This window comes from Sphaerodactylus townsendi, linkage group LG04 (assembly GCF_021028975.2).
Source record: "Sphaerodactylus townsendi isolate TG3544 linkage group LG04, MPM_Stown_v2.3, whole genome shotgun sequence".
NCBI lineage: Eukaryota > Metazoa > Chordata > Lepidosauria > Squamata > Sphaerodactylidae > Sphaerodactylus > Sphaerodactylus townsendi.
This window is the reverse complement of record NC_059428.1, coordinates 80,613,278-80,636,672: the sequence shown is the minus strand read 5'-3', so window position 1 is coordinate 80,636,672 and position 23,395 is coordinate 80,613,278. Positions and strand designations below refer to the sequence as shown.

Sequence of the window (23,395 nt, the reverse complement as noted above, 5' to 3'; positions counted from 1 at the left end):
GATAGAGTATGCCACTGCATAGGGAAAAGCGTATTCATAAAAATGTTTTTAAATAGAGTGGCATGGTAGAGCCAGTCTTTTTTGGAATTTGACTTCGTAGACAGTTGAATGTTTATTTGTGATCTTACATAAGCATTTGAGTGCATTTTTTTCCTAGTCTAACTGTAAACATTAAGCCGAACATAAATACTCTGGTCAGACATATTTGGTGGTTGTAAGATCGGAAATCTAAAGCTTGTTATTTGATGAAGTATGTTTGTTTATAGCAACTTGTAAAGTATTATAATTAGAATCTTTTGTTTCTCCAGATTCTGATGCATACCAAGGAGCTGGTACAGAAGGTAATAATGATGAATGATTTTTAAAGAATTTTTAAAAAATTATACCCCAAATAACATTTTAGGATGCCTTGTTTATTTATGTAATTATAGTTCCCCCCCCCCCCCCATTTGGTAAAGCAGATATGATCTAGTCCTGGCTTGAAGCCTGTGCTTGAGTATTTTAGTAACAGCGGTAGTTAGAGTTTAGTGATACTTCAATAACTGCATTTTTGGAGACTGTTTTCAGTATCATTTACTGTGTTGTCTTAAAGATTTGGAATATAATGTTTTTTCATAAAATATCACTCTCTTCTCCACTTGATTACTGGTTACATTTGTTAAGGGAACTCTTTTCCCCTTTTCCCTCTCTTACATTACCAAGAAAATCATTTTTTACTTTGTGCACTTACTATGAAAGATGTCCTCTTAACTTCTTCATGGGACGGTCAGGTTTTGGTACTCAAAACTCCTGTCTTTGTGACCTATATCAGAGGCAAATTTGAACTTAGTTAAAAACTGCTTAAAGTTTACAGCCTAATCGGGGTGGGAGGTGGCATCTTGGAAGAAGCATGTGCCTGCACTGACGTATTTGCCCACCCTGTCAGTGTAAGTGGCACCTATGCCGATCGGGAAGGCAAACAGGGCAGCAGGTGGGCACTGCACCAGAGCTTCACAGTATAACAGAGGATGCCAGCATGACTGGGAGTAGGCTAGGGGCATTCCTGAGGGTGTATCTGAATTTAAGTATCTTCCACCAGGCTTTTGGCCTGGGACCTCCCCTCTCCCAGCTGTAGACTTATGCCACACAAAAGTGTGGTGTAAATCCTTTTCACCAATGGGACTGTTTTGATGGCTGAAGGATTTTCAGTCTTGGCTCCTTTCTGCCAGAAACTCCTTTGGAGGCAGTGTCGCAACGCCTTTGCCATGCTGACCCCAGCTGCCATGGAGTTCTGTCCCCCTTCTATATTGGACTGACAGAAAGGAACTGATTGTAAATTTCTGGAAAGGTAAGTTTGTCTTGTAACTCTAATTTGTACATGATTTTTGTGTTTTAACTAGATGAATCTGGAAGTAATTTATGGTGATACTGACTCCATTATGATAAACACAAACATTACCAACTTGGAAGAGGTGTTTAAATGGGGGACTAAGGTAAAGTCATTTTTAAATGTCTTGTCGTTTTTTTTGGTATAGTATGTTATATTTATCATACAGATATACGGTTGTCTAAGAACAAAATAGTGACCTTTAATGATTATTGGAAAGTATTTTGATACTGAATGTTCATGATATTGATACTGAATGTTCATGATACTGAATGTTCATGAAATTATTTTGCAATAGCATTTTTCAAATTATTGACCAGTGTCTTTTGAAAGTGTATTTCTCTCCAGTTAATGAAATTATAATTTGGTCTCATTGTTTATGCATTTTCAGATTAAAAGTGAAGTGAACAAACTGTACAGATTGTTGGAAATAGATATTGATGGAGTCTTTAAGTCCCTTTTGCTGTTGAAAAAGAAGAAATATGCCGCTTTGGTTGTAGTGCCAACAGGAAATGGAAACTACATTACCAAGCAAGAACTTAAAGGACTAGACATAGTGCGAAGAGACTGGTGTGACCTTGCAAAAGAGACTGGAACGTGAGTTGCGCTTTTTTGTGTACAGTTTCTTATTGAATAAGTTCTTTTTTTAATAAATGTTATCATCTGTTATGACTAAAACAAAACTTTTGTTTGCTTTTGAACTGTGATCTTAAGCACAGTTACTGCAAGTAATCCTCACTGAAGTCATGGGACTTTACTTATAAGTAAATACATTTCAGGATCATTATGTAAGAGTAGGTAGTGTTTTCCAGGAGGCTGTTCCTAGAGGGAATCAGTGAGTGGTTATGTATGCTGTTGCTGCCTAATTGGAAAAGGTTTAAATGTTTGACCTCAAAATTTAAACAGAAATTTTAATAACAACTGGTAATTTCAACATGCACACACAGTTGCAGTACTATGCCTTCACATTTGGAAGAAAGAAGTCAGTGGTTCTTGCATCTGAATAAGCATGCATTGGGTTAGGCTTCCTGTCTGTTCATAGAAACTCCATGGATTTTTTTTCAATAGGGGCAAATAACACCTTTTGATCTATGAACCCTAAGCATTTTTGACAGTGGTTAGCACCATCACTTGGCAAACCCCTTAATTTGAATTGTCTAAAAGTAGAAAAATAACATATAGGTAGGTCTTTTCCAGTCATTGAGAGGTTCTTTTTTGCATGTACAATATCAAAATACTTAATCTTAAAATTATGAGAAACTGTGAAGGCTGTTAGTCTACAATAATTTAAAAGGCTGTTTGAGGAGAGTACATCTGTTGCTATTTATGTATTTGATGTATTGATGTATTTATGTATTTGATGTTTTAAATTGTTTTAGTGTTGATGGACACCGCCCTGAGCCTTTGGGGAGGGCGGTATATAAATATAAATATAAATATAAATATAAATAAATAAATAAATAAATAAATAAATAAATAAATAAATAAATATTTAGCCGTGATGGCTAAATGAGGCCTCCAAGTTTGGAAGTAAAAGTGGCTTTGATAGTCAGTTTCCAAAAAGTGGTCAGCAGACATGTGTGTTGTCTGTGAGCCCTTTTTGTGGGATGTCCCATGATATCTCTCACCTCTTGGAAACAGAGACTTGGGTATAGTCTCAATATTATAAAATGGATCCCTAGCTTAATAAATCATAATGTTTTTGTTGACAGTTTTGTGCATTACTCCATGGGGTTTGTTGAAAATACTGGTGGCACTCTGGTAATCCATTGGGAAGAGTCTTATTTTATACTTCTGGACTTCAACATAGTAATTGGGTAACATTTATCCATTGGTTACCAAAAGATATGGTGAAGTGAACATGTGTACTTTTGCAAGTCTCTTACAAGATTTATTGTTTCAACATGCAAACTTTTTTACAGATACATTATTGGCCAGATTCTTTCTGATCAGTCCCGAGACGTAATTATAGAAAACATCCAAAGGAAATTAATCCAAATTGGAGAAAATGTTGTAAATGGCAGTGTGCCAATGAAACAATTTGAAATCAACAAGGTAAATAATAATATTATTTTTGAATTGATTTTAATTTATTCATTGGGCTGTCTCCTGATTCCATATGTGTGTGTGTCTGGAAGATTTCTCCCTTGTATCAAATGCTGTTCAAATTATATTTATAAAAGAGAGAAAAATTGTGGTTGTTTAATTAGAGAAGAAGGAAGGATTTGTCTGGATTGTCAAAAAGACCAAGGGTTCTCCCATCATAGCTATCCTTTCCTCCCCAAAATGAACCTAATGTTTCTACATAAACCTATCTTTAAGGCACCTTAGTCTAAATCAGTGCATTTTGAGCATATGTAGAGTTTTGCATCCTCTATGCAAGTGGACATACGTGAAAAAGAACAAGAATGTTAGTATATTCCATTCTAATAAAATTACTATGGCAACTAGCTGAAGAGATGGTGCAATGAAAGAGGGTGAAACATTGCACAAATATAAGTGCAAGGAAAGATAGTAAATTGAAGGAAAAAGTTCTGCTCATTTTTTTTCGATTGTCCCTGGCTCTAGGTGGTAGAGAAAATGTTACAGTATACTGTGGATTTATGTACTACATGTACAAACACTTCTGTTAGCTTTGTTCTTCTCTGTGTTTTAAGAAAATCGGAGGACTCCAGGTCAGGCTATGATCTATAACACTTTGGATGGTGGACAGATTGAATAGGCTTATTCACTTCTGTTCTCATCTGCTTATTTCTCCAGTTCCCTCCAGTCTTCCTTACAGCTTGTGGCTTATGGTTTCCCATTCATCTTTGACAGATACATGAAGTCATCTGGCTTAGCCTGTGCTCCAGACAATTTTGGTAGAGGCATGGACTGTCTGTGGGAAGGTGCTCCAGCACTGCCTGTGTCCCCCTTCTTTCCCTGTCATGCCATTCCCTTTATTCTTTCTTTTGTAGCATAACCTGAGGCCATATTGCTGGATGTTCTTGTATGCTCCAGTTTCACTATTCAGGCCTTTGATGATCTGCTTTGTCCCTATGGCATCACAATAATTATACAACAATCCTAAAGACTGGAAGGGAAGAACTTTATGGGAGATCATTCTGTCAGATTATGGCTACAATTCCAAGAACCTATAATAAGGTTGAACAGGAGGAAATATGTGTGAAAAGTAAGACACTAAAACAGAATTGATTTGAGAACTGTAGTTGGGGCATGAATTGGAACTAAAATAATTTCAAAGATGATCTTAAAAACACTTCTCTTTCAGTTGTACTCTTAGTATAGTTGTCCCTGGATATAATTTATCTCCAGGGCAATGACAGACGATATGGATAGTTAGAAAAAATTAGGTTGTTGATCCAATGTCATAGTTCTCACTGAAGGCAGCATTAAAAATGATGACTTCCTGACACTGATAGATCTTTCAGAGGTATACTTACATGCTCTAATACATACTTTCCCCACAAGATAGCTGTGCTTCATCTTTACTGTCCTCATTTAGTTCCGTGAAGATTTCAGAAACTTCTCTGGCTTTTTTCAAAAGCTTCATCTCTTGATCTTACTAACTGTAGAAATGGCACACTTTAGAAATGATAAAACCATTGAGTTTGAGCTGAGTTTGTAGATACCAAGGATACAGTTTATATTTTAGTGTATCAAAATTACTTGAGGAAACAAATGTCTGATTTGTTGTAGTGGCTTAATTTACAGATAGTGTCCATTTTCCCCTTGGGCTTTCCCACATTTACAGATTTTCTGCAAAGAAGAAGAGTTTGGATTTATATCCCCCTTTCTCTCCTGTAGGAGACTCAAAGGGGCTTATAATCTCCTTTCCCTTCCCTCCTCACAACAAACACCCTGTGAGGTGGATGGGGCTGAGAGATCTCCGAAAAGCTGTGACTAGCCCAAGGTCACCCAGCTGGCATGTGTTGGAGTTCACGGGCTAATCTGAATTCCCCAGATAAGCCTCCACAGCTCAAATGGCAGAGCAGGGAATCAAACCAGTTTCCTCCAGATAGAAAATGCACCTGCTCTTAACCACTAAATCATTGCTGCTTTTCCAACTTTGTATCACAGGCAGTATTATACTTTTAAATTACTTAACCTGACTGCTGCTGAACATTTTCATTCATTTTCACATCTCTTAATGTGGACTTTCTGATTTTCCTCTCTTTCAAAGGGGTCAAAACTTCCTATTTTTACATTCCTTGTGAGTTAAGAATGTATTGCTGATTACTTTACCCTTACAAGCGGAAATATTTCACACACACGCAAGCAATAAATCTCTGCTTTGTCTTAAGTTTCTGAGGTTTCACTGACCCATAAGAACAAAATTTCAGAGGTTCAGTGAGTTATAGCAGGAAGGAGAAACAGGGAGGTTTGCTCTGGTGCAACTTCATATTGTTGGATACAATCCAGTTTCAGTGAGCAGTCAGTCTGTAATGTTTTGAGAGAGTACTTTGGAGCTTTTTTTGCAATAAATTTTGAATTTTACAATTCTGTATAATTTGGAACTATCTCTAAGTAACAGCCTCAGTGTTCATCTCTGACTTTGACTGTCGTTCTTATGAACATAAGAAAGAGCCTGCTGGATCAGACCAAAGTCCATCTAGTCCAGCTCTCTGCTACTCACAGTGGCCCACCAGGTGCCTTTGGGAGCTCACACGAAGGATGTGAAAGCAATGACCTTCTGCGGCTGTTGCTCCCGAGCACCTGGACTATTAAGGCATTTGCAATCTCAGATCAAAGAGGATCAAGATTGGTAGCAACAAATCGACTTCTCCTCCATAAATCTGTCCAAGCCCCTTTTAAAGCTATCCAGGTTAGTGGCCATCACCATCTCCTGTGGCAGCATATTCCAAACACCAATCACACGTTGCGTGAAGAAGTGTTTCCTTTTATTAGTCCTAATTCTTTCCCCCAGCATTTTCAATGGTTGCCCCCTGGTTCTAGTATTGTGAGAAAGAGAGAAAAATTTCTCTCTGTCCACATTTTCTACCCCATGCATAATTTTATAGACTTCAATCATATCCCCCCTCAGATGTCTCCTCTCCAAACTAAAGAGCCCCAAACGCTGCAGCCTCTCCTCATGAGGAAGGTGCTCCAGTCCCTCAATCATCCTCGTTGCCCTTCTCTGCACTTTTTCTATCTCTTCGATATCCTTTTTGAGATGTGGCGACCAGAACTGAACACAGGACTCCAAGTGCGGTCGCACCACTGCTTTATATAAGGGCATGACAATCTTTGAATTTTTAATCTCAATTCCTTTCCTAATTATCCCCAGCATAGAGTTTGCCTTTTTCACCGCTGCCATGCACTGAGTTGACATTCCCATGGAACTATCAACTAAGACGCCCAAATCCCTTTCCTGGTCTGTGACTGATAGCACTGACCCCTGTAGCGTGTATGTGAAGTTTGGATTTTTTTGCCCCTATGTGCTTTACATTTTGCTACATTGAACTGCATTTGCCATTTCTGAGCCCACTCACCTAATTTATCAAGGTCCGCTTGGAGCTCTTCGCAATCCTTTGTGATTCTTACCACCCTACATAATTTGGTATCATCCGCAAACTTGGCCACCACACTACCCACCCCTACTTCCAGGTCATTTATGAATAGGTTAAAGAGCACTGGTCCCTAATCGGATCCTTGGGGACAGTACTCTCTACATCTCCATTGAGAGAACTTCTCATTTACACCCACCCTTTGATTCCTGTTTCTCAACCAGTTTTGATTCCATAAGGACTTCCCCTCTTATTCCTTCATTGCTGAGTTTCCTCAATAGTCTCTAGTGAGGAACTTTGTCAAAAGCCTTTTGGAAATCCAAGTAGACAATGTCCACCGGTTCCCCCTTATCCACATGCCTGTTTACACCCTCAAAGAACTCTAGTAAGTTTGTAAGGCAGGCCTTGCCTCTGCAAAAGCCATGCTGACTCTTCCTCAGCAGGTCTTGCTTTTCTACATGTTTTATAATTTTATCTTTAATGATAGATTCTACTAATTTAAAACAGATGTCAAACTGACTGGCCTGTAATTTCCTGGGTCCACTCTAGATCCTTTCTTAAAGATTGATGTGACATTGGCCATCTTCCAGTCTTCAGGGATGGAGGCTGATTTCAGGGATAAGTTGCATATTAAGCTCCTTAAGAACTCTTGGGTGAATTCAATCTGGGCCAGGGGATTTGGTAGCATTTAGTTTATCAGTGGCTGCCAGAACTTCTTCCTTATCTACCACTATCTTTGCTAGTTCTTAGCTGGCTTCCCTAGCTGGCTTCCTACTTTTGATGTACTTGAAGAACTATTTGTTGCTGGTCTTGATGTTCGCAGCCATACGTTCCTCATAATCCTTTTTTGCCTCCCTTACAGCGAACTTGCTTCTCTTTTGCCAGTTTATTGCACCCATCTGCTTTTTGTTCTTAGAGCAGTCATTCAACTTTCCTCTTTATGGTATGACCACTGAGTTACTTGGGAGTCTTTGTTAGAATCTTTTTGGAAATTTAAGTATAATGTCTAGCAAATTGTCCTTATTTGTATTCTTATGTTTGCTGTCTTCCTCAAAAGATTTTTAAAATTAGTAAGATATGACTTAGCTTTACAGGAGTCATAATAGTTCTTTGAGCAAGGTTGTGTTTAACAGTTCTGACTCTCATGCATTTAACCAAAGTACCTGAGAAAATATAAAGTCATAGACTTGAACTTTCCCTGGTTCCATGGATCCCTTTTTAAAATATTGTTGTTACCTTGGCTGCCTTGTATTTTTTCTGATGAAGAGTCTGATTTTAAAGATATTGTATATTATTATTGAAAAGATTAATGATGTCACACTGAGAGTTTAAGAATCTCTGGTGTGTGCCATCTGACTCTGAGAATGTAGTATATCAACTAGTTCTAAGATATCAACATTTGATGCAGATATTCAGAACCTTCCAGGAGAACAGTGGCTGATATGTGGGTATATCCCCAATACCTTTCACTCTGGAGGCTCTGGTAAACTCTTTTTCCTCATTGCCCCCTGTTTTCCTTTCCTGCTTGACATCTTAAAAGCACCACAGTTTTCTGTCTGATTTGTTTGTAGTGTCTGTTTTAAAAGACTTTGTCCATATCCCTTATAATATGTGGTATGTATGTGCATCATTTTACCATCTTTACTTAAGAAATTTGACGTTCTTGACTCAACAGTTCAATTTCGTTCTGATCTAATTCTTGAGAAAATGTCTGTTCCAAGTGAGTGTTAATTATGTATAGCAAAACAAGAAGGATATTTCTGTCTCTTAAAGGCCAAGTGTAAAACTGAATCTCTGAATACATAGCTACGAACTGTGTGATTGCAGTCTTCTGTGGCCAAGAAAGGAAATGCATAGGTGGTAGTTTGTGGAAAGCACACTGGAGTTCTGTTAGAATGTTGGATTAGGAACTGGGAGAGCCAGGGCTCTATCCCTACCCTGCCAAGTTCATTATCTTGGGGCAGCCATTCTCACTTTGCCTAATCTGCCTTACAGGGTGATGGTTGTAAGGCACAATGGAGGAAGCGAAAACAATGTTGTAAGCCACTTTGGATCAACATTGGAGAGAAAAGCATGGCATGAATATCTTTAAAAATAAACGTTCCCCTTTTAAGAGTCAGTTTCTGTAAAGCTGTGCATGAAGTTACATGTGTGCCTTAATACATTTACTATTTCAAATATTAATGCTGATGAATGAAACTTTATAGCTGGCTACTCTTAGTTTTTTTTGGGGGGGGGTGTTGTATTGTACTAATTTGGTCAGCCTTTTTTTTTCAGTATAACTTTTTCTCTGTTGCTCTGTAGGCATTAACAAAGGATCCCCAGGATTACCCTGACAAAAAAAGCCTGCCACATGTGCATGTTGCCCTATGGATAAACTCTCAAGAGGGCAGAAAACTAAAAGCTGGGGATACTGTGTCTTATGTTATCTGTCAGGTAAAAATATTCAGATTTGTTTTGTGGTAAATAATATATCTATTATCTCCTTTTTTATCAAACAAAGAAATTAAAGACCATTTTAATGTCATAAGGTGTTTAAAAATGCAATTTATACCATACGTTGTGTCATGGCATTCACTTGCCCTTTTTATTTTTTGTCTATTGCTTGTGCAGGATGGATCAAATCTGAGTGCCAGCCAGAGAGCGTATGCTCCAGAACAGTTGAACAAACAAGAAAATCTTATTATTGATACTCAGTATTATTTGTCACAACAAATTCACCCAGTAGTGGCTCGCATCTGTGAACCCATAAATGGAATTGACTCTGTCCTTATTGCATCTTGGTTAGGTGAGCATTCAAAAGCTGTACTTAGTTTCTAGTTCATTATTTGTTCATTGTTGTGGCTTCTGTGCAGTCCCATGTGGGGACTGCAATCCAACAAGCCAGCCACAGTTAATTTAGTCAGCTTAAAAGAGCTTTCTAGCCATACAATGACTGTAACAAAGGTCCAGAAACTTTGGAATAACAAAAATTCCTTCTCATAATCAAGATCTGAGATCTGCATGAAATGTTTGAAGTGCATAACCCTGCTTTGATCAGTATTGAAATTGGAAAAAAAATTCCCCCAACAAGGAACACTTTTCTTGTGCAAAAACAAAAGCAATATCATACATTTCATAAAGATCGAAGGAACACAATACACAGAGCAAGCTTTTGAATTCTCTAGAACTTTACATAAAACTGGATGTTAAAACCCAAATGAAGAGGGGAGGGACAAATCTACACAATCACTTTTTTATTAAGACCAAACAGAATAACACAACACAGTGTCAAACTCCCCACCACCATCTTTCCCATACACACCATAATTTTTCCTTCCAGGGCTGTTTTAGCTGCCCAGTCTGTTCTTGGGAACAGGTAGGCATTGTGTAACAATTGGGGTAGAGGCTCTCTCCGTTGCTTTACCTATGTAGATTGCATTGTCCTTGCATCCCCAGTTAGATGTATGGAGGCTGCCCTTTAGTTCATATCCTGAGGCCATATACCTGTCAGGGAGCAGAGCAGTATTAAACATGTGCTAACAGTTGTCCATTCCCTTGACTGTGTTTGTACAGTGCTCCTGTTTAGTGCAAAATGGTCTTTCGCAAAAGTTTCTATCACTAAAATCCTCCTGAATGCATTATGAGTGCGTTTGACATTTGGCTGAAGATGTATAGACTCGTGCCATGTTATTTAGAGGTACTGGTATCTTAGATGGAACTTATAAGCAGTGCTTAGGAGTTCTGTGATTGACTGGACATCCGTCAGTTTCTTAAGGTGTGTCGGGGCTTAGCATTGTGGTGTGAGGCTCGTTGTTGGTTGTAGCGGGACAGTTGTAGGTTCACTGTTAATTCAGTGAGAATTCCTTATGCCAGGATGATGGTACACCAAGAGTTGGAACACAAGTTGGAGAAGTTTCAGGGGCTAAGCATTTTTCTTTTCCTAATACTTCCTAGTTTTATAGTAGTCCCCGCTGGTACCAGCTTAACATTGATTTATGCATGTGGACTATACCCAACTCACTCCTGATTTGCTCTGCAATCAGTCCACTAGCATTTAAATCAGCTTGGGAAAATTGCTCTGCATGCATGTCTTTTCCTCTGAATCTCTTCTCCTGTGGAGTCAGCATATTTCTTCCGCACATGGCCAAATAAACAGGAATATCCAGCAAGGGTGCTGGATGTCACTGGTGGCATCACTACACCAACATTCTTAATTTTTTGAAGAATTTAAAAGTTTGGATTTATATCCCACTTTTCTCAATCATAAGGAGTCTCAAAGCAACTTACAAACTCCTTCCCTTCCTCTACCCAACAAATACCTTGAGGTAGGTGGGACTGAGAGAGTTCTGAGAGAACTGTGACTAGTCAGCATGTTCCATGTGTAGGAGTGGGGAATCAAACCTGGTTCTTCAGCTTAAAGTCCACTGCTCTTAACCATCATATCACACTGGCTTGGAGTCTAGTACTACTGCACAAAATGCTAGAGACATTTCCTCTTCCACCAAAACTGCTGTCACTGGTGATGCTTTGTTTATTGATTGGACAGTCAGTGCACACGTGGAAGGGCTAGAGAAGAGAAAGCTCAACAAATAGTTTCCGACCCCACATTGCCCAGAGCCATTTTAAATATGTGAAGCAAAACTCTTTCAACCAATAGTAGCAATTAATAGAAGCAGTCTTCGTCATGGTGGCCAGTGCAAATGGCCTTTTTAAAAGGACAAGTATAGTGATAGAACACTGAGTGGAAGGTGAGTGCATTTATAGAAGAGTCATGGAAAATAGCTTCTGAGCTGAAATTGATATGGTACCTGTGTCTCTCCTCTCCCCCCTGATATTGAGTGTTTTCCTTTTAAGAAAAAAGGGCAATAAAATATTGCTACAGTGCTGGAGCATGGGAACAACAGGCTTAGTAGATTCTCTGAATTTTCATCTTTCTTTTTTAAAGTTAGTCTCTAGCATCTTTCTTTGCATAGATAGGCCTTTTCCCTTGTATCTCTGTGAGGGAAGGAACTACAGACTGGCTTTAGGAGGAGCAGTGGTGTAGTGGTTAAGAGCAGGTGTACTCTAATCTGGAGGAACCGGGTTTGATTCCCTGCTCTGCCGCTTGAACTGTGGAGGCTTATCTGGGGAATTCAGATTAGTCTGTGTACTCCAGCACACGCCAGCTGGGTGACCTTGGGCTAGTCACAGTTCTTCTGAGTCTCTCAGCCCCACCCACCTCACAGGGTGCTGGTTGTGAGTGGTCAAGGGAATGGAGTTTGTAAGCCCCTTTAAGTTTGTAAGCCCACTGCTCTTAACCACCATTACAGGAGAGAAAGGGGGATATAAATCCAACACTACTACTTCTTTAAAAAAAATATAGCTGGGAATTAAGAGAATGTGCTGAGACTGTCGCTTTAATGATCTAAACTGGCCAGATGGCAGATAATGAAAAAATACCTGTGCTACGGACTTCTAGTCAATGTCACGGTTGCATGGCTTTCTGGTTAGTTTCATAGCGCATAGGCTGACCAGAAGAACCTTGCTGCTTGCAGGTGGATGTCCCTAAACTTGCATGGTTAAATTATTTTTTAGAAAAAGGAGCATGGAAGCTCCTGGTGGTAGGGAGGGGAACACAAGATGGGGGTGTGGAATCAATTGGGCAAGTTGGATGTGGGCATGTGTAGGCCTCATTGTGCACATTGTGCAGCAGAAAAAATCCAAACACAGCATTGTAGGATTTAGTGTTTAGGCTATCTGACACTGAGAAAGTAAGCTACTGAACTTAATTGATTTTAGATTTTAGTCAAGTATATATGACTACTTCAAATACATTTCCATTGCCTGCATTCTTGGAACTAATTTGTAAAGTTTGACAGCTTTTTAGATAATTCATTGCTTTCAGAAATATGAAATGTTAGAGAAACATCTAATAGATTGTGTTCCTGTAGTCCAGGTAGTCTGATTCCCACAATTATGTCAACCAAACTGGACACTGTAGTAAACAGAGCTTTTTGAAAAGAGATTCAGATTAAAAACCTCTAGGTGGCAGCACTAGACACTATTTTCAGCATTTTTCCAAAACATTAATCTGTAAAGTGATTAACTTTTAAACTTGAATAGCTCCCAAGTAAGGCTATAATAGTGTTAGTTTGTTTATTGGATAACATAATTACTTTGCCAACTGAGACTTTTTTCCTTATTAGGAAAATTTTGAATGTAAATGTTCCTGTTAATCTAATTTAATTTATGTTTTACGCAGATTGTTGAAAGCTGTTCTGTCATTACATAGCTGACCTTTTATTTTTTTAAAACTCGCATGTTTAAAATAAAATGTTGTTTGGTTATAATTGCTGTTGATGGAATTGAAACACTTTTAAAATAAGACAGACAAATAATGATCAATGATGCCTCTGGCTTTTTATTTAACTAGCTCAAAATAGCTAGATTAAGAAATAGAAAAGAAATTGGAACTGATTTTAATAGTTCCACAAGAAGCATTAAACCAGAAGTGATATTTCAGTACAAAAGGGAGTTGGTGCCTCATTTTCCCCAAGTATGTATTACAGACTGGAAGTAACAATGTATCTTTGAGTTATCTTGCCTGCCAGGCCCTTTTTAAAGTAAAAGTAAAAACTTTTGAAAATGTTTAGATGTTACCATTAAAAATGGATTACTTGAACCAAAAATGAGCTGTGAAAAAAAGATAACTGCAAGATTATTCATCTCATATACTTCTGTATCATTGAAATTATGCTGATTGGATTTTTTTTTACATACATTGGTAATATTTTTCTTCATACAAAATAACGATGAACAATAAAATGAATGCTAATGCCAGAAAGCAGTGATGTACCTCTGTCACTGAAGCTTTGCGTCTAAACTTATTAATGGATTCAGATGGCATACTGTACCTTTCTGTTTATATTTGCTTTTTTGAGGCATAGAATTAGTGAATAACATAACGGTGTGATAGATGTTAATTGTTACTTAACATACAGCCACATACAGAATATTAAGTGGAGTAAATTCTTATTCTTAGCCTAAAGACAGTCCAGACTAGTATCTTTCTGGAGTAAATAATATGTTGCATTTCTCAGTCTTAGAATATGTTTATATAGCAGAGATAGCATGTGAGATAGAAAAGTATTGTATTGCAAGGTCCTACATTCTATTATACCAAACAAAGGAAAAAATAACACTTGAATTACATTTAAATTATTTAATCTTAAAGTTTTTTTATATAACTTTAAATATCAATGAACTAGTACACTGCTACTATAGTGCATATACTTTCTGAGTTTCCCAAGTTTGCTCTTTTAAGATACTATATGTAGAAATTGAATTATGATTATAGTTGGTAAACTTGAAATGTTTACTAAAAATACCATATTCAGGCATTCAGATTAGATAAATTTTTTGATGGTCATGACCTTCTAAAGCATCAGGTTGCTAAAATGGGCATCAGTTCTCAGGCTTCAATCCATCCACCACCAGAATAGTATCAAAAGTCCTAGTGGTATGTATGGAGAATGCTTTAGGACAGCTTCAGCAAAGGTCCAATGTGGCTGGCAGGCCTAATGAATTATGTTTAATGTCCAACACTTGCTTGAGCTGTAGAAACTGTTAGTTTGTTGTCATTTTGTTTCTAACATTGAGCTAGTATATTGTGAGCAGGAATATGTTATCAATGCTTCATTTAGTTAGCTTGTTCTGCATAAATGCCTCATTGAATTGGGTTGTTTGATCCAGGTTTTGCAGTATTTCTGTGTTAATTTTGCTTACCCTGTAAAAAGCATTTCATATATTCTACTACTACCCCCTTGTTACAACAAATGGGAAATTCTAAATAAAATTACTAGCAGACTGTCTTGAAAAGAAGCTTTCTTTCGTAACAGCTTTATCATTTTGGGAAATTATGTTGTGCTTGTATCCTATGCTCAGCCATATTTTTTTTTGCTAAATAGCAGTTAATAATTTAATGAATTATCATCTGATCTAACTGACATATTAGTCTAGCAAAAATATTGGTGGGCGTAGCAGGATTTCAGTGATGACCAAGTTGCTCTTATTTCTTATGTTTTTCTGGGCTCTGGTAACCAAAAGTGCTTTTTGTCTTTCAATTCTGACTTTTTAAATGCTGCTGCTGAATTTTAACAACTACATTAGATTGAAACCTACATGCTGTTAACCAGTGAGCCAAAATGAAATCGACCACTACATTGAAGTCTGAGTTGGCAGTTGTGTATAGACTAGAAGGAGTGGGTAATAGCTGTACAACCAGGGTTCTTTTAATGGGGTTTTTATAGTCTCTCTTTCATTTTAATGATGCTATTTTGGTTTAAAGACTTTTCTAATAAAGATGCACAATTTTATTCAAATATGTGTAAATTGAGAAAATAGCAATAAAGCTGTTCTCTAGGAGTAGCATCTTCATGCACAAAATGTTCTATTGCATACTCCCCATGGTAGATAATGCATAGGGCTTGTTTTATTTATAAGCTATTTAATGTGAAAAGCTAAGTTATTTTTTCGCATTGCTCTGATCTTCAGCTTGAGTTAAAAATCAAAAAATGTATTTATTCTTTTTTCTAAGCAGCCTCATCCTGAAGATTCAGTTTTACTTTGGATTTTACAGTTTTGTTGCTCCATTTGAAGCTGATGTGGCAACTTATATGAATTGCATTATTTGAACTCTGAATTTATATTTTGTATTGATAGGGCTGGATCCCTCACAGTTCAAAGTCTATCACCATTATCATAAAGATGAGGGGAATGATGCTTTGCTTGGCAGCCCAGTTCAGCTCACTGATGAGGAGAAATATAAAGACTGTGAAAGGTTCATGTTTGCCTGTCCAAAATGTGGGACTGAGAACATTTATGACAATGTCTTTGATGGTTCGGTTAGTATTTTGGTATTTCTGCTTTGTAAATAGATTCTCTAAACAGGGTATACTGTAGGAAGAAAAAGAACCAGTTCTATTTGTAATTTTGCATATGGGACGCTTGTACACTGCGGCCAAATCAACTTTTGCACACTGTTCTCAGGAAGAATTTGACATTCATTCTTGTCATCATTACTTTATTACAGAATTGTCAACATTTCACGGCTTGGCACTATCCAGATAATAAAATGTTCAGTGTGGCTTCCTAAATCAAATTAATTGGAGGAGAAGAGTTTTTGAAAATTTCTGTTTTGTAGTTTTACATCCCTCTAGCCTTTTGCATAGAGGTTTCTTATGTGTTATCTTTCCTGCTGTCTTTGTACATCAGACATAAAAAGTCATTGGGTACATTCCTGTCATGAAGTACTGCCAAAAATGTATCTGTGACCTTGGATCAGAACTTGAAATGGAGCCAACTATTTAACTCTATTGCAATGTTATGCATGTACTAGTTATTGGCAAATTAGCAGGCTGTGGAGTAGTGAAAACCTTGAAAGTAAAAGCAAATAAATCCTTTATCTAAATTAAAAGTAATTATTTTAAGTTAATTTGGACAAACAGCAGATGTTCTGTGTTCGGTGAATCAAAATAAGGCAGTTGTTGGAAGCAAGTGAGAGGAAAAGGCAGGCACAGATCAGCAATACTTGGTAAATCCTTGACTTTGTTTCATTACAGCTGTAAATAAGATAGTTAATTGCATAGAGGCTTGACAACTTACAGATGGGCTAAGTGTAAGAAGAAAGGATGTCAAGCTCTGCAATCTCTTCCACCTGGAATTGCTCAGTGTTGTTAGTATGGGAGTAGTGGAATAGGATCACATAAGTACAGATTTTTAAGCAGTAACAAGAAGGAGGGACATTGGGCTTGCTAATCTGTGCAGTGGATTTCTTTGTAATGGGAAATGTATTAGCTTAATTTTACTGTGCATAGTCATATTTCAGGACTGAAATTTTGTTACATTACAAAGTTTATGCATTTCACAATACAGTACTCAGTATATTCTAGCTTGGTGCTTATGATAAATTTTATCTTCTCCAGTTAAAATAAACATTGAATGCAAAAGAACATTTTGGCATACATTGACTTTAATCTTCATACTTGCAGCAGACAATTTGCAAAATTTTAAATCAATATTTATCCTCAGGAGGTTAATAGGATAAAATCAAGGAGAGGGGAATGATGTCAGATGCTTTGGGTCCCCATTGGGGAGAAGGGCAGGGTATAAATGAAGAAAAATAAAAAAATGGTTAAAAATGTTAACCTTTAGTCTTTTCTTTTAAATCTATCCCAGGGTCCATTGATTGAAGCCAGTTTGCTACAGTGTAGCAAAACAGAATGTGATGAATCTCCTCTAAAACATATAACACAAATTAACAACAAACTGATCCTGGATATACGACATTACATAAGAAAGAACTACAATGTGAGTAATTTTCTTCTTTATATTTAGTCAGTTTTTGCCACATCAGGTTCTGGATCTTGCAGTTCATCTCTTCATTTGTCTTACTTTAGGTATAAACAATGCTTTTTGTATAAGGAACTTTAAGACTGTTTTTAAATTAATGAAATATTTAAAACTATTTCCTTTCAAAAATGTGCGCTTGCTTGCAGCCTTATCTACAGACTTACGCATAAGGTATATATGCCAGTCATTTCCATAGAGTTTTTGATAAAAGTGTTACCGATGAGCAAACTGCATAATCTTAATTTGGACTGTCAGATTACAGCTAGCCATACAGTGCCTATTTTGAAGGCACTGTGTATTAAACTTTGTTCTGGGAAAAAAGATTGTTCAATAGATGGTAATTTGTTAATTTCTCTCAAATTGTTTTGGATTCATTGCTCTAGTGCCGAAAGTAACATGACTAATTCAATTCATATCTTGCGGAATGGCAAAGAAAATAATAATGTCAGCGCCAATCATTTGTGCCCTAGTATATTCTGTTTCTTTTATTGAAGTGGCTTATCAATAAACCAAAACCAGATGAGCGGGATGTTTTTGCAAGACCGTACATTTAGGGAAGATACTATAGTATGAATCTTCAAAGTGATGTGCGTGCCCTAAACACCTTGGATTTTATATTGAAATAGATGTTAGAATTGAATGAAAGCATTTATTGAAAGCATTCATTGATAAACTTAATGAATACTTGTTTCTTCAGTCAAAAGTTTAGACACTGTTTTCAAAATTGTACAACTTGGTAAGTGTAAACTGAAACATACAGAAATAACAAGTTCAGACCAACAGTACTACTACACACTGGGATGTGTGATACTTTTTGGGGAGAGGATGATTTGGGAGTCGAGACATGAATTTTGATAGCTTTAAAGGTTGAAATGGTTTATTTATTTATGACACAAATGCCCTTTCTGTCCATCTTAGAACTGTGTCCCACAGATGTCTGTAGTTAATAAAACTGTTTGGGTATATTAAGCACAGAAAAATCCTTCAACTTAACATCTGCAGTGTAGGTATTAACTTTTATTTCGGTGAGTAAAACAATCATGTTTTGAAGATAAGTATCCCCAGCTATAATTTCAAATTAATTACAATTAAAAGTTACTGGCATGACAATGAAATTTTCTGAAAAGATTACACTATCCTGACTGTATAAAAAGTTGTGTTCCTACCCTTTGTATTTTGATTTGATCATCATCTGGTTTTGACCACTTTTTACAGTCGGAATGCCTTTAACATTTTGATTTCTACACTTGTATATCTTTGTGTCCGTTTAGTGAAAATTCTTTTTCCAGGAAATGCTTGGTATGGGCAGTTATGGCGGAAAGTGTGGTCAAGTCACTGCCAACTTATGGCAACCCCACAGGGTTTTCAAGTCAACTGATGTTTGGAGATGGTTTGCCATTGCCTGCCTCTGTGTAGTGTACCTGGGCTTCTTTGATAGTTTCCTACCCAAATACAAACCAATCCGCTTAGCTTTTGAGATCTGATGAAAGCAGGCTAGCCTGAGCCATCTAGGTCAGGGCTTGGAATTATCTGATAATATTTTTTTGGTCTTGATTGATTCAATTGAGTAAATTTATATTCTGCTTAATAACAAGTCTGGAAAAATAATTCAACAAGTAGCAGTGGTTTTAGGAATACTTTTGTCAAACACAACCATGTATTTCTTGAATTGGGATCGCTAACTTGTTTCATCAAACCGTAATAGGGTGTGCTCTAAATTGACTTTGTTTCAGGTTTTAAACTTTTACTTACAAAGAAATTGGATACAATGCATTTACAACTTTCACAGTTAACTTTGCTTGCTTCTTCAGGTATACTGTAGGACCTTATAACTGTAAAGAATATTATGTTTTCCACTGAAATTTACTAAAATATAAAATCAGAACACTCTGTTCTTGTTTGCAATGAGTTTAATCCTACCAGTTTTCTGCTGGTACAAGCAAATTGTCTGTCACTTTTCTCACTGTTTCCCAGCATGTCTTTTGACCCCAAAAGGTGTGTGCCGTAGACAAAAAGTCACATAGAATGAAGAGCTGCAGTCAGAGGGAGAACCCCTCCTCTCTGTTGTGTCAGTTGACAGCTATTAGGATTCAACCCTAAAGTTTGCTGTATAAGAAAGGAAGTTGTTCTCATTTGTTTGGTGGTATATCCTTGCTAGAAACTGAACATTAGCTGAAACATTTTTCCTCCCATTCCCTGGGATCTTTTCCTTTGCCTTCTTAGCTTCCCTTTCTACCAACAGTGGACTGATTGGCTGTCTTAGGATATGTATGAGAATTTTTTTCGTACCTTTCTTCCGTCTGCTGTTTTATGCACTCCTTGTTATTTCTCAGTCCAGTACTTATTTTAACTTTCAGTCCACTACCTACCTTATCACTGAGACTTTCAGCTCATATTACATTCATCCACTCAGCCTCCTTGTCAGGAACCCATGTTGGTTAAGGGCATGCAGAAAACTTTGTGAGTTAGAGTTTATTTTATGTTATGTCTGAGCCACAGTGCAAAATCAATATTATTTATAAGAACAATAATGATAGATCATGCAAAGGGAAAGCTGCATGGTATAGCCTGATCTTATCAGATCTTAGAAGCTGTGCAGGCTTGGTTTTTGGATGGGTAAACTGCCAAAGAAGATTCTGCAGAGGAAAGCAATGGCAAACGACCTCTGCATTTCACATTTCTTGAATGCCCTCCCTTGCTGGGGTCGCCATAAGTCAGCTGTGACTCCATGACATTTTACACACATGCATGCTACATACTGCTTTGGAGAATTAACGGCCAATTTCAATTGATTTTTAGTTGTCTGTTTGACAGCCTGACACTTCAAAAACATACACGTTCTGTTTTGCATATTATTCTTCTAAACAAGAGGCTTGGTTCAAAATATGTTGGGACTCTTGAATAAATACTGCTTATGGAGTTAGAGTCCTACTTCTAATGTTGTGCAAAAAAAAAGGTTCTTTTGCTCCCATCTTTTCCCTACTTAATTTTCATCAACTCTTGTTTTGTTTTCCCCCCTCAATTTGTCCTTTTCACTGCGAATTCCTCTGTTTCCTTCAGCCATCCTGCACCATACTTTTGTTCTTCAGCTTCTGAATAATTTTGATCTTTTTCATAAGAGCAGCAGTGGCGTAGGAGGTTAAGAGCTCATGTATCTAATCTGAAGGAACCGGGTTTGATTCTCCGCTCTGCCGCATGAGCTGTGGAGGCTTATGTGGGGAATTCAGATTAGCCTGTACACTCCCACACACGCCAAGCTGGGTGACCTTGGGCTAGTCACAGCTTCTCGGAGCTCTCTCAGCCCCACCTACCTCACAGGGTGTTTGTTGTGAGGGGGGAAGGGCAAGGAGATTGTAAGCCCATTTGAAAGAGAGAGAAAGGGGGGATGGATTTCTTCTTCTTCTTCTTCTTCTTCTTCTTCTTCTTCTTCTTCTTCTTCTTCTTCTTCTTCTTCTTCTTCTTCTTCTTCTTCTTCTTCTTCTTCTTCTTCTTCTTCTTCTTCTTCTTCTTCTTCTTCTTCTTCTTCTTCTTCTTGAGCCTTTCTGAGCTACGCATGCAAATTCTGTCCCCTGGTCAGCATGGGATGTTTCCTCAAGGCCAGGGACCTTTCATTTATCTCACAAAAGCTTACAAGCATTGGATCTTGTGGCAGCTTCTCTGGGCTAACCGCTGACCTGATTTTATCCCTTCCTTCCATTTCCCAAGGTGTAAAATATTAACTTGCTTCTGTTGCGTAGGAGGGTGTACAAGAGTTCTTGTTGTCCTCCTCCTCCTCCTCCTCTACCACCACCATCAAAACTTATATCCCAGGACTAGAGAGTTGAATAAAGATCTACCATTGCTGTGAAAATATATTTGGGTATACATTTTTACTGTTTGTCCCCAAACCCTTCTGATAGAAATAGGGAGAAGACTGATGGAGGGGAGTACGCATTTCTAATAGTATTTTATCCTATCTCCCTCTCTGTCTTTAGCATCTGAAAAGGAAAGAGCATAATACATGGAGGAATAATTGGGTTGCAGGTGGAGTGCAGGGGAGTGATCATAACCTGTTAATTTTGTTTGGAAGTTGAATTAGAAATGCTTGTGAATGTTTCTCAAACATTCAGAGCTTGGGAGTTGACTCTCAGGCATCTGATAGGCAGTTTTTGACCTGTGTGCCTGTTATGTGATCGGTGTAGGTCGCTTTGAACCAAAAGGAAAGACAGGATATAAATCTTTTAATAGTAAAATAAAATAATGTGTATATATTGATTTCTAAACGAAATAATTGAAAAATTGTCTGGCAATGGCAAATGCAGATATAAATGAAAAATTGTCTGGAAATGCAGCTGACCTATCACAGAATTTTGCCATGAATCCTTAACCAGTGATTAATATAGTTTTGTCTGTAAAAATGTCAGATTTAGTTTCAAACAATGCTATGATGTGGAGATAAACAACTGCCTAATACAGGGGTCTTCAAACTATGGCCCGCCAGATGTTCATGGACTACAATTCCTATCAGCCCCTGCCAGCATGGCCAAGTGGCAGGGCTGATGGGGATTGTAGTTCATGAACATCTGGGGGGCCATAGTTTGAAGACCCCTGGCCTAATACATAAAATAATGTATGTTGTATGTGCACACACATGTTCACTAACAATAAAAGTAAATCACCTTGATTTGATTTGGGTCATACGTTCCCTATGTCTCTATTAGGATTGCCAACTTTGCATTGGGAAATTTCTGGAGATTTGCAGGTGGAGTCCAGGGAGAGCAGAGTTTGTGGCAGGAGAGACCTCAGTAGAATGCGATGCCATAAAGTTCGCCCTCTAAAGCAGTTCTTTTTTTCAGGGGCAGCGGTCTCAGTAGTCTGGAGATCAGCTGCAATTCCAGGAGAAATCTGGAGTCCAGAACCCTACTCTCTGTTATGGATCCACATCCCAACCTGGCGCTCTGTCTCACTGCCAGAGTTTCCACATCTTCATTTATGGGCATAATGTTTGAACTGAATTTATTCAGGATGGCTCAGGTTGCGTGATCGACCTTTGGGTGTTATCTGTGATATTGAATATGCTGTTCAGAGCTTTAGGTGTAAGTGTATGCATTACTCATATTTCTGTATCAGTGTATAGCCTTGGTGGCGAACCTCTGGCACTCCAGATGTTATGGACTACAATTCCCATCAGCCCCTGCCAGCATGGCCAATTGGCCATGCTGGCATGGCCAATGGGAATTGTAGTCCATAACATCTGGAGTGCCAGAGGTCCACCACCACTGGTGTATAGACATCTGGAGAATCAGGTATGCTTAAGTGGGACAGAAGGGCATATAATCTCCCTCACTAATGCATAGGAATGAGGAGGGAGGAGAATATTGTCCAACCCAAGTCTTTGTTGGTATAGCATCTGTATTTATCCAAGGTAACAGTGGGATTCATGCATGCATTGTGTTGGAGCTACTTCACTTTTCAAATGTACATCTATGATTATAAGGCATCTGCCGCTGAGTTCAAGAAGCTGGGTACTTACATGTTGGATTGCTCACACAAATGGACCATCACATATAAATGAACAAAGCAGTTCAAGATAACACATGTAAACAAACCCTAAGTGACTTTGTATGTTGTTATTAATGTGATGGAAAAGTTAAGACCGCTTTGTTCTCCCATTTGTTATTTTTCTCAAGTATTTATTGAAAGTCAAACAACTGTGGTAGCACATACCTCTGATTTAGAAAGCTAAGAATGTATTTGCTTGAAAAATTATTTTGCTGATCCTCAAAGATTTTTGCTGATATTCCATTTAAATGATAGAACATCTTCCTTAAACTACTGAAGTTGCTGTAGTAATAAATGCCTTAATATTCCCTGTTCTAAATAATATTAACCATTCACTTTTATCCACACATGTTATGTTTTTTTAAAAGGACGACATTTTAGATTTTATTATTTTTTCCTATGTATGCATTATTCCTTTAAAAGATTGATCCAAGTTTTTTAAAAATTCTGCTAAGAACAAATAGAAAAAAAGAAAGAAATACTAGGTAATCTAAATTGGGAAATGAAGAAGGTTTTTTTTAAAGCATGAAAATTTCATCATCTTGTCAGCTGGCAGAATGCCTGCTGTGTGGATTCACAAAGGCTAAGAATTACACTTTCATGAAATTTT

At 37.6% G+C, this 23,395-nt stretch overlaps 1 protein-coding gene across 2 annotated transcripts in view; it reads left to right on the top strand.

Annotated features, from left to right (window-relative positions):
* Window positions 1-23,395, top strand: part of POLA1 (DNA polymerase alpha 1, catalytic subunit) — a 226,278-nt gene that overhangs the window by 72,679 nt on the left and 130,204 nt on the right. Inside the window, exons 27-35 of one of the 2 annotated variants that reach the window (XM_048493187.1) lie at window positions 309-341; window positions 1,380-1,472; window positions 1,758-1,963; window positions 3,289-3,421; window positions 9,178-9,309; window positions 9,487-9,661; window positions 15,556-15,737; window positions 17,071-17,202; window positions 22,080-22,237. In XM_048493187.1, the coding sequence (XP_048349144.1) occupies window positions 309-341; window positions 1,380-1,472; window positions 1,758-1,963; window positions 3,289-3,421; window positions 9,178-9,309; window positions 9,487-9,661; window positions 15,556-15,737; window positions 17,071-17,202; window positions 22,080-22,097 (1,104 nt within the window). In that variant the 3' untranslated portion in view covers window positions 22,098-22,237. Of the gene's footprint in view, window positions 1-308; window positions 342-1,379; window positions 1,473-1,757; window positions 1,964-3,288; window positions 3,422-9,177; window positions 9,310-9,486; window positions 9,662-15,555; window positions 15,738-17,070; window positions 17,203-22,079; window positions 22,238-23,395 lie in introns of those variants that run through there. The other variant, XM_048493186.1, reaches the window with a different exon arrangement.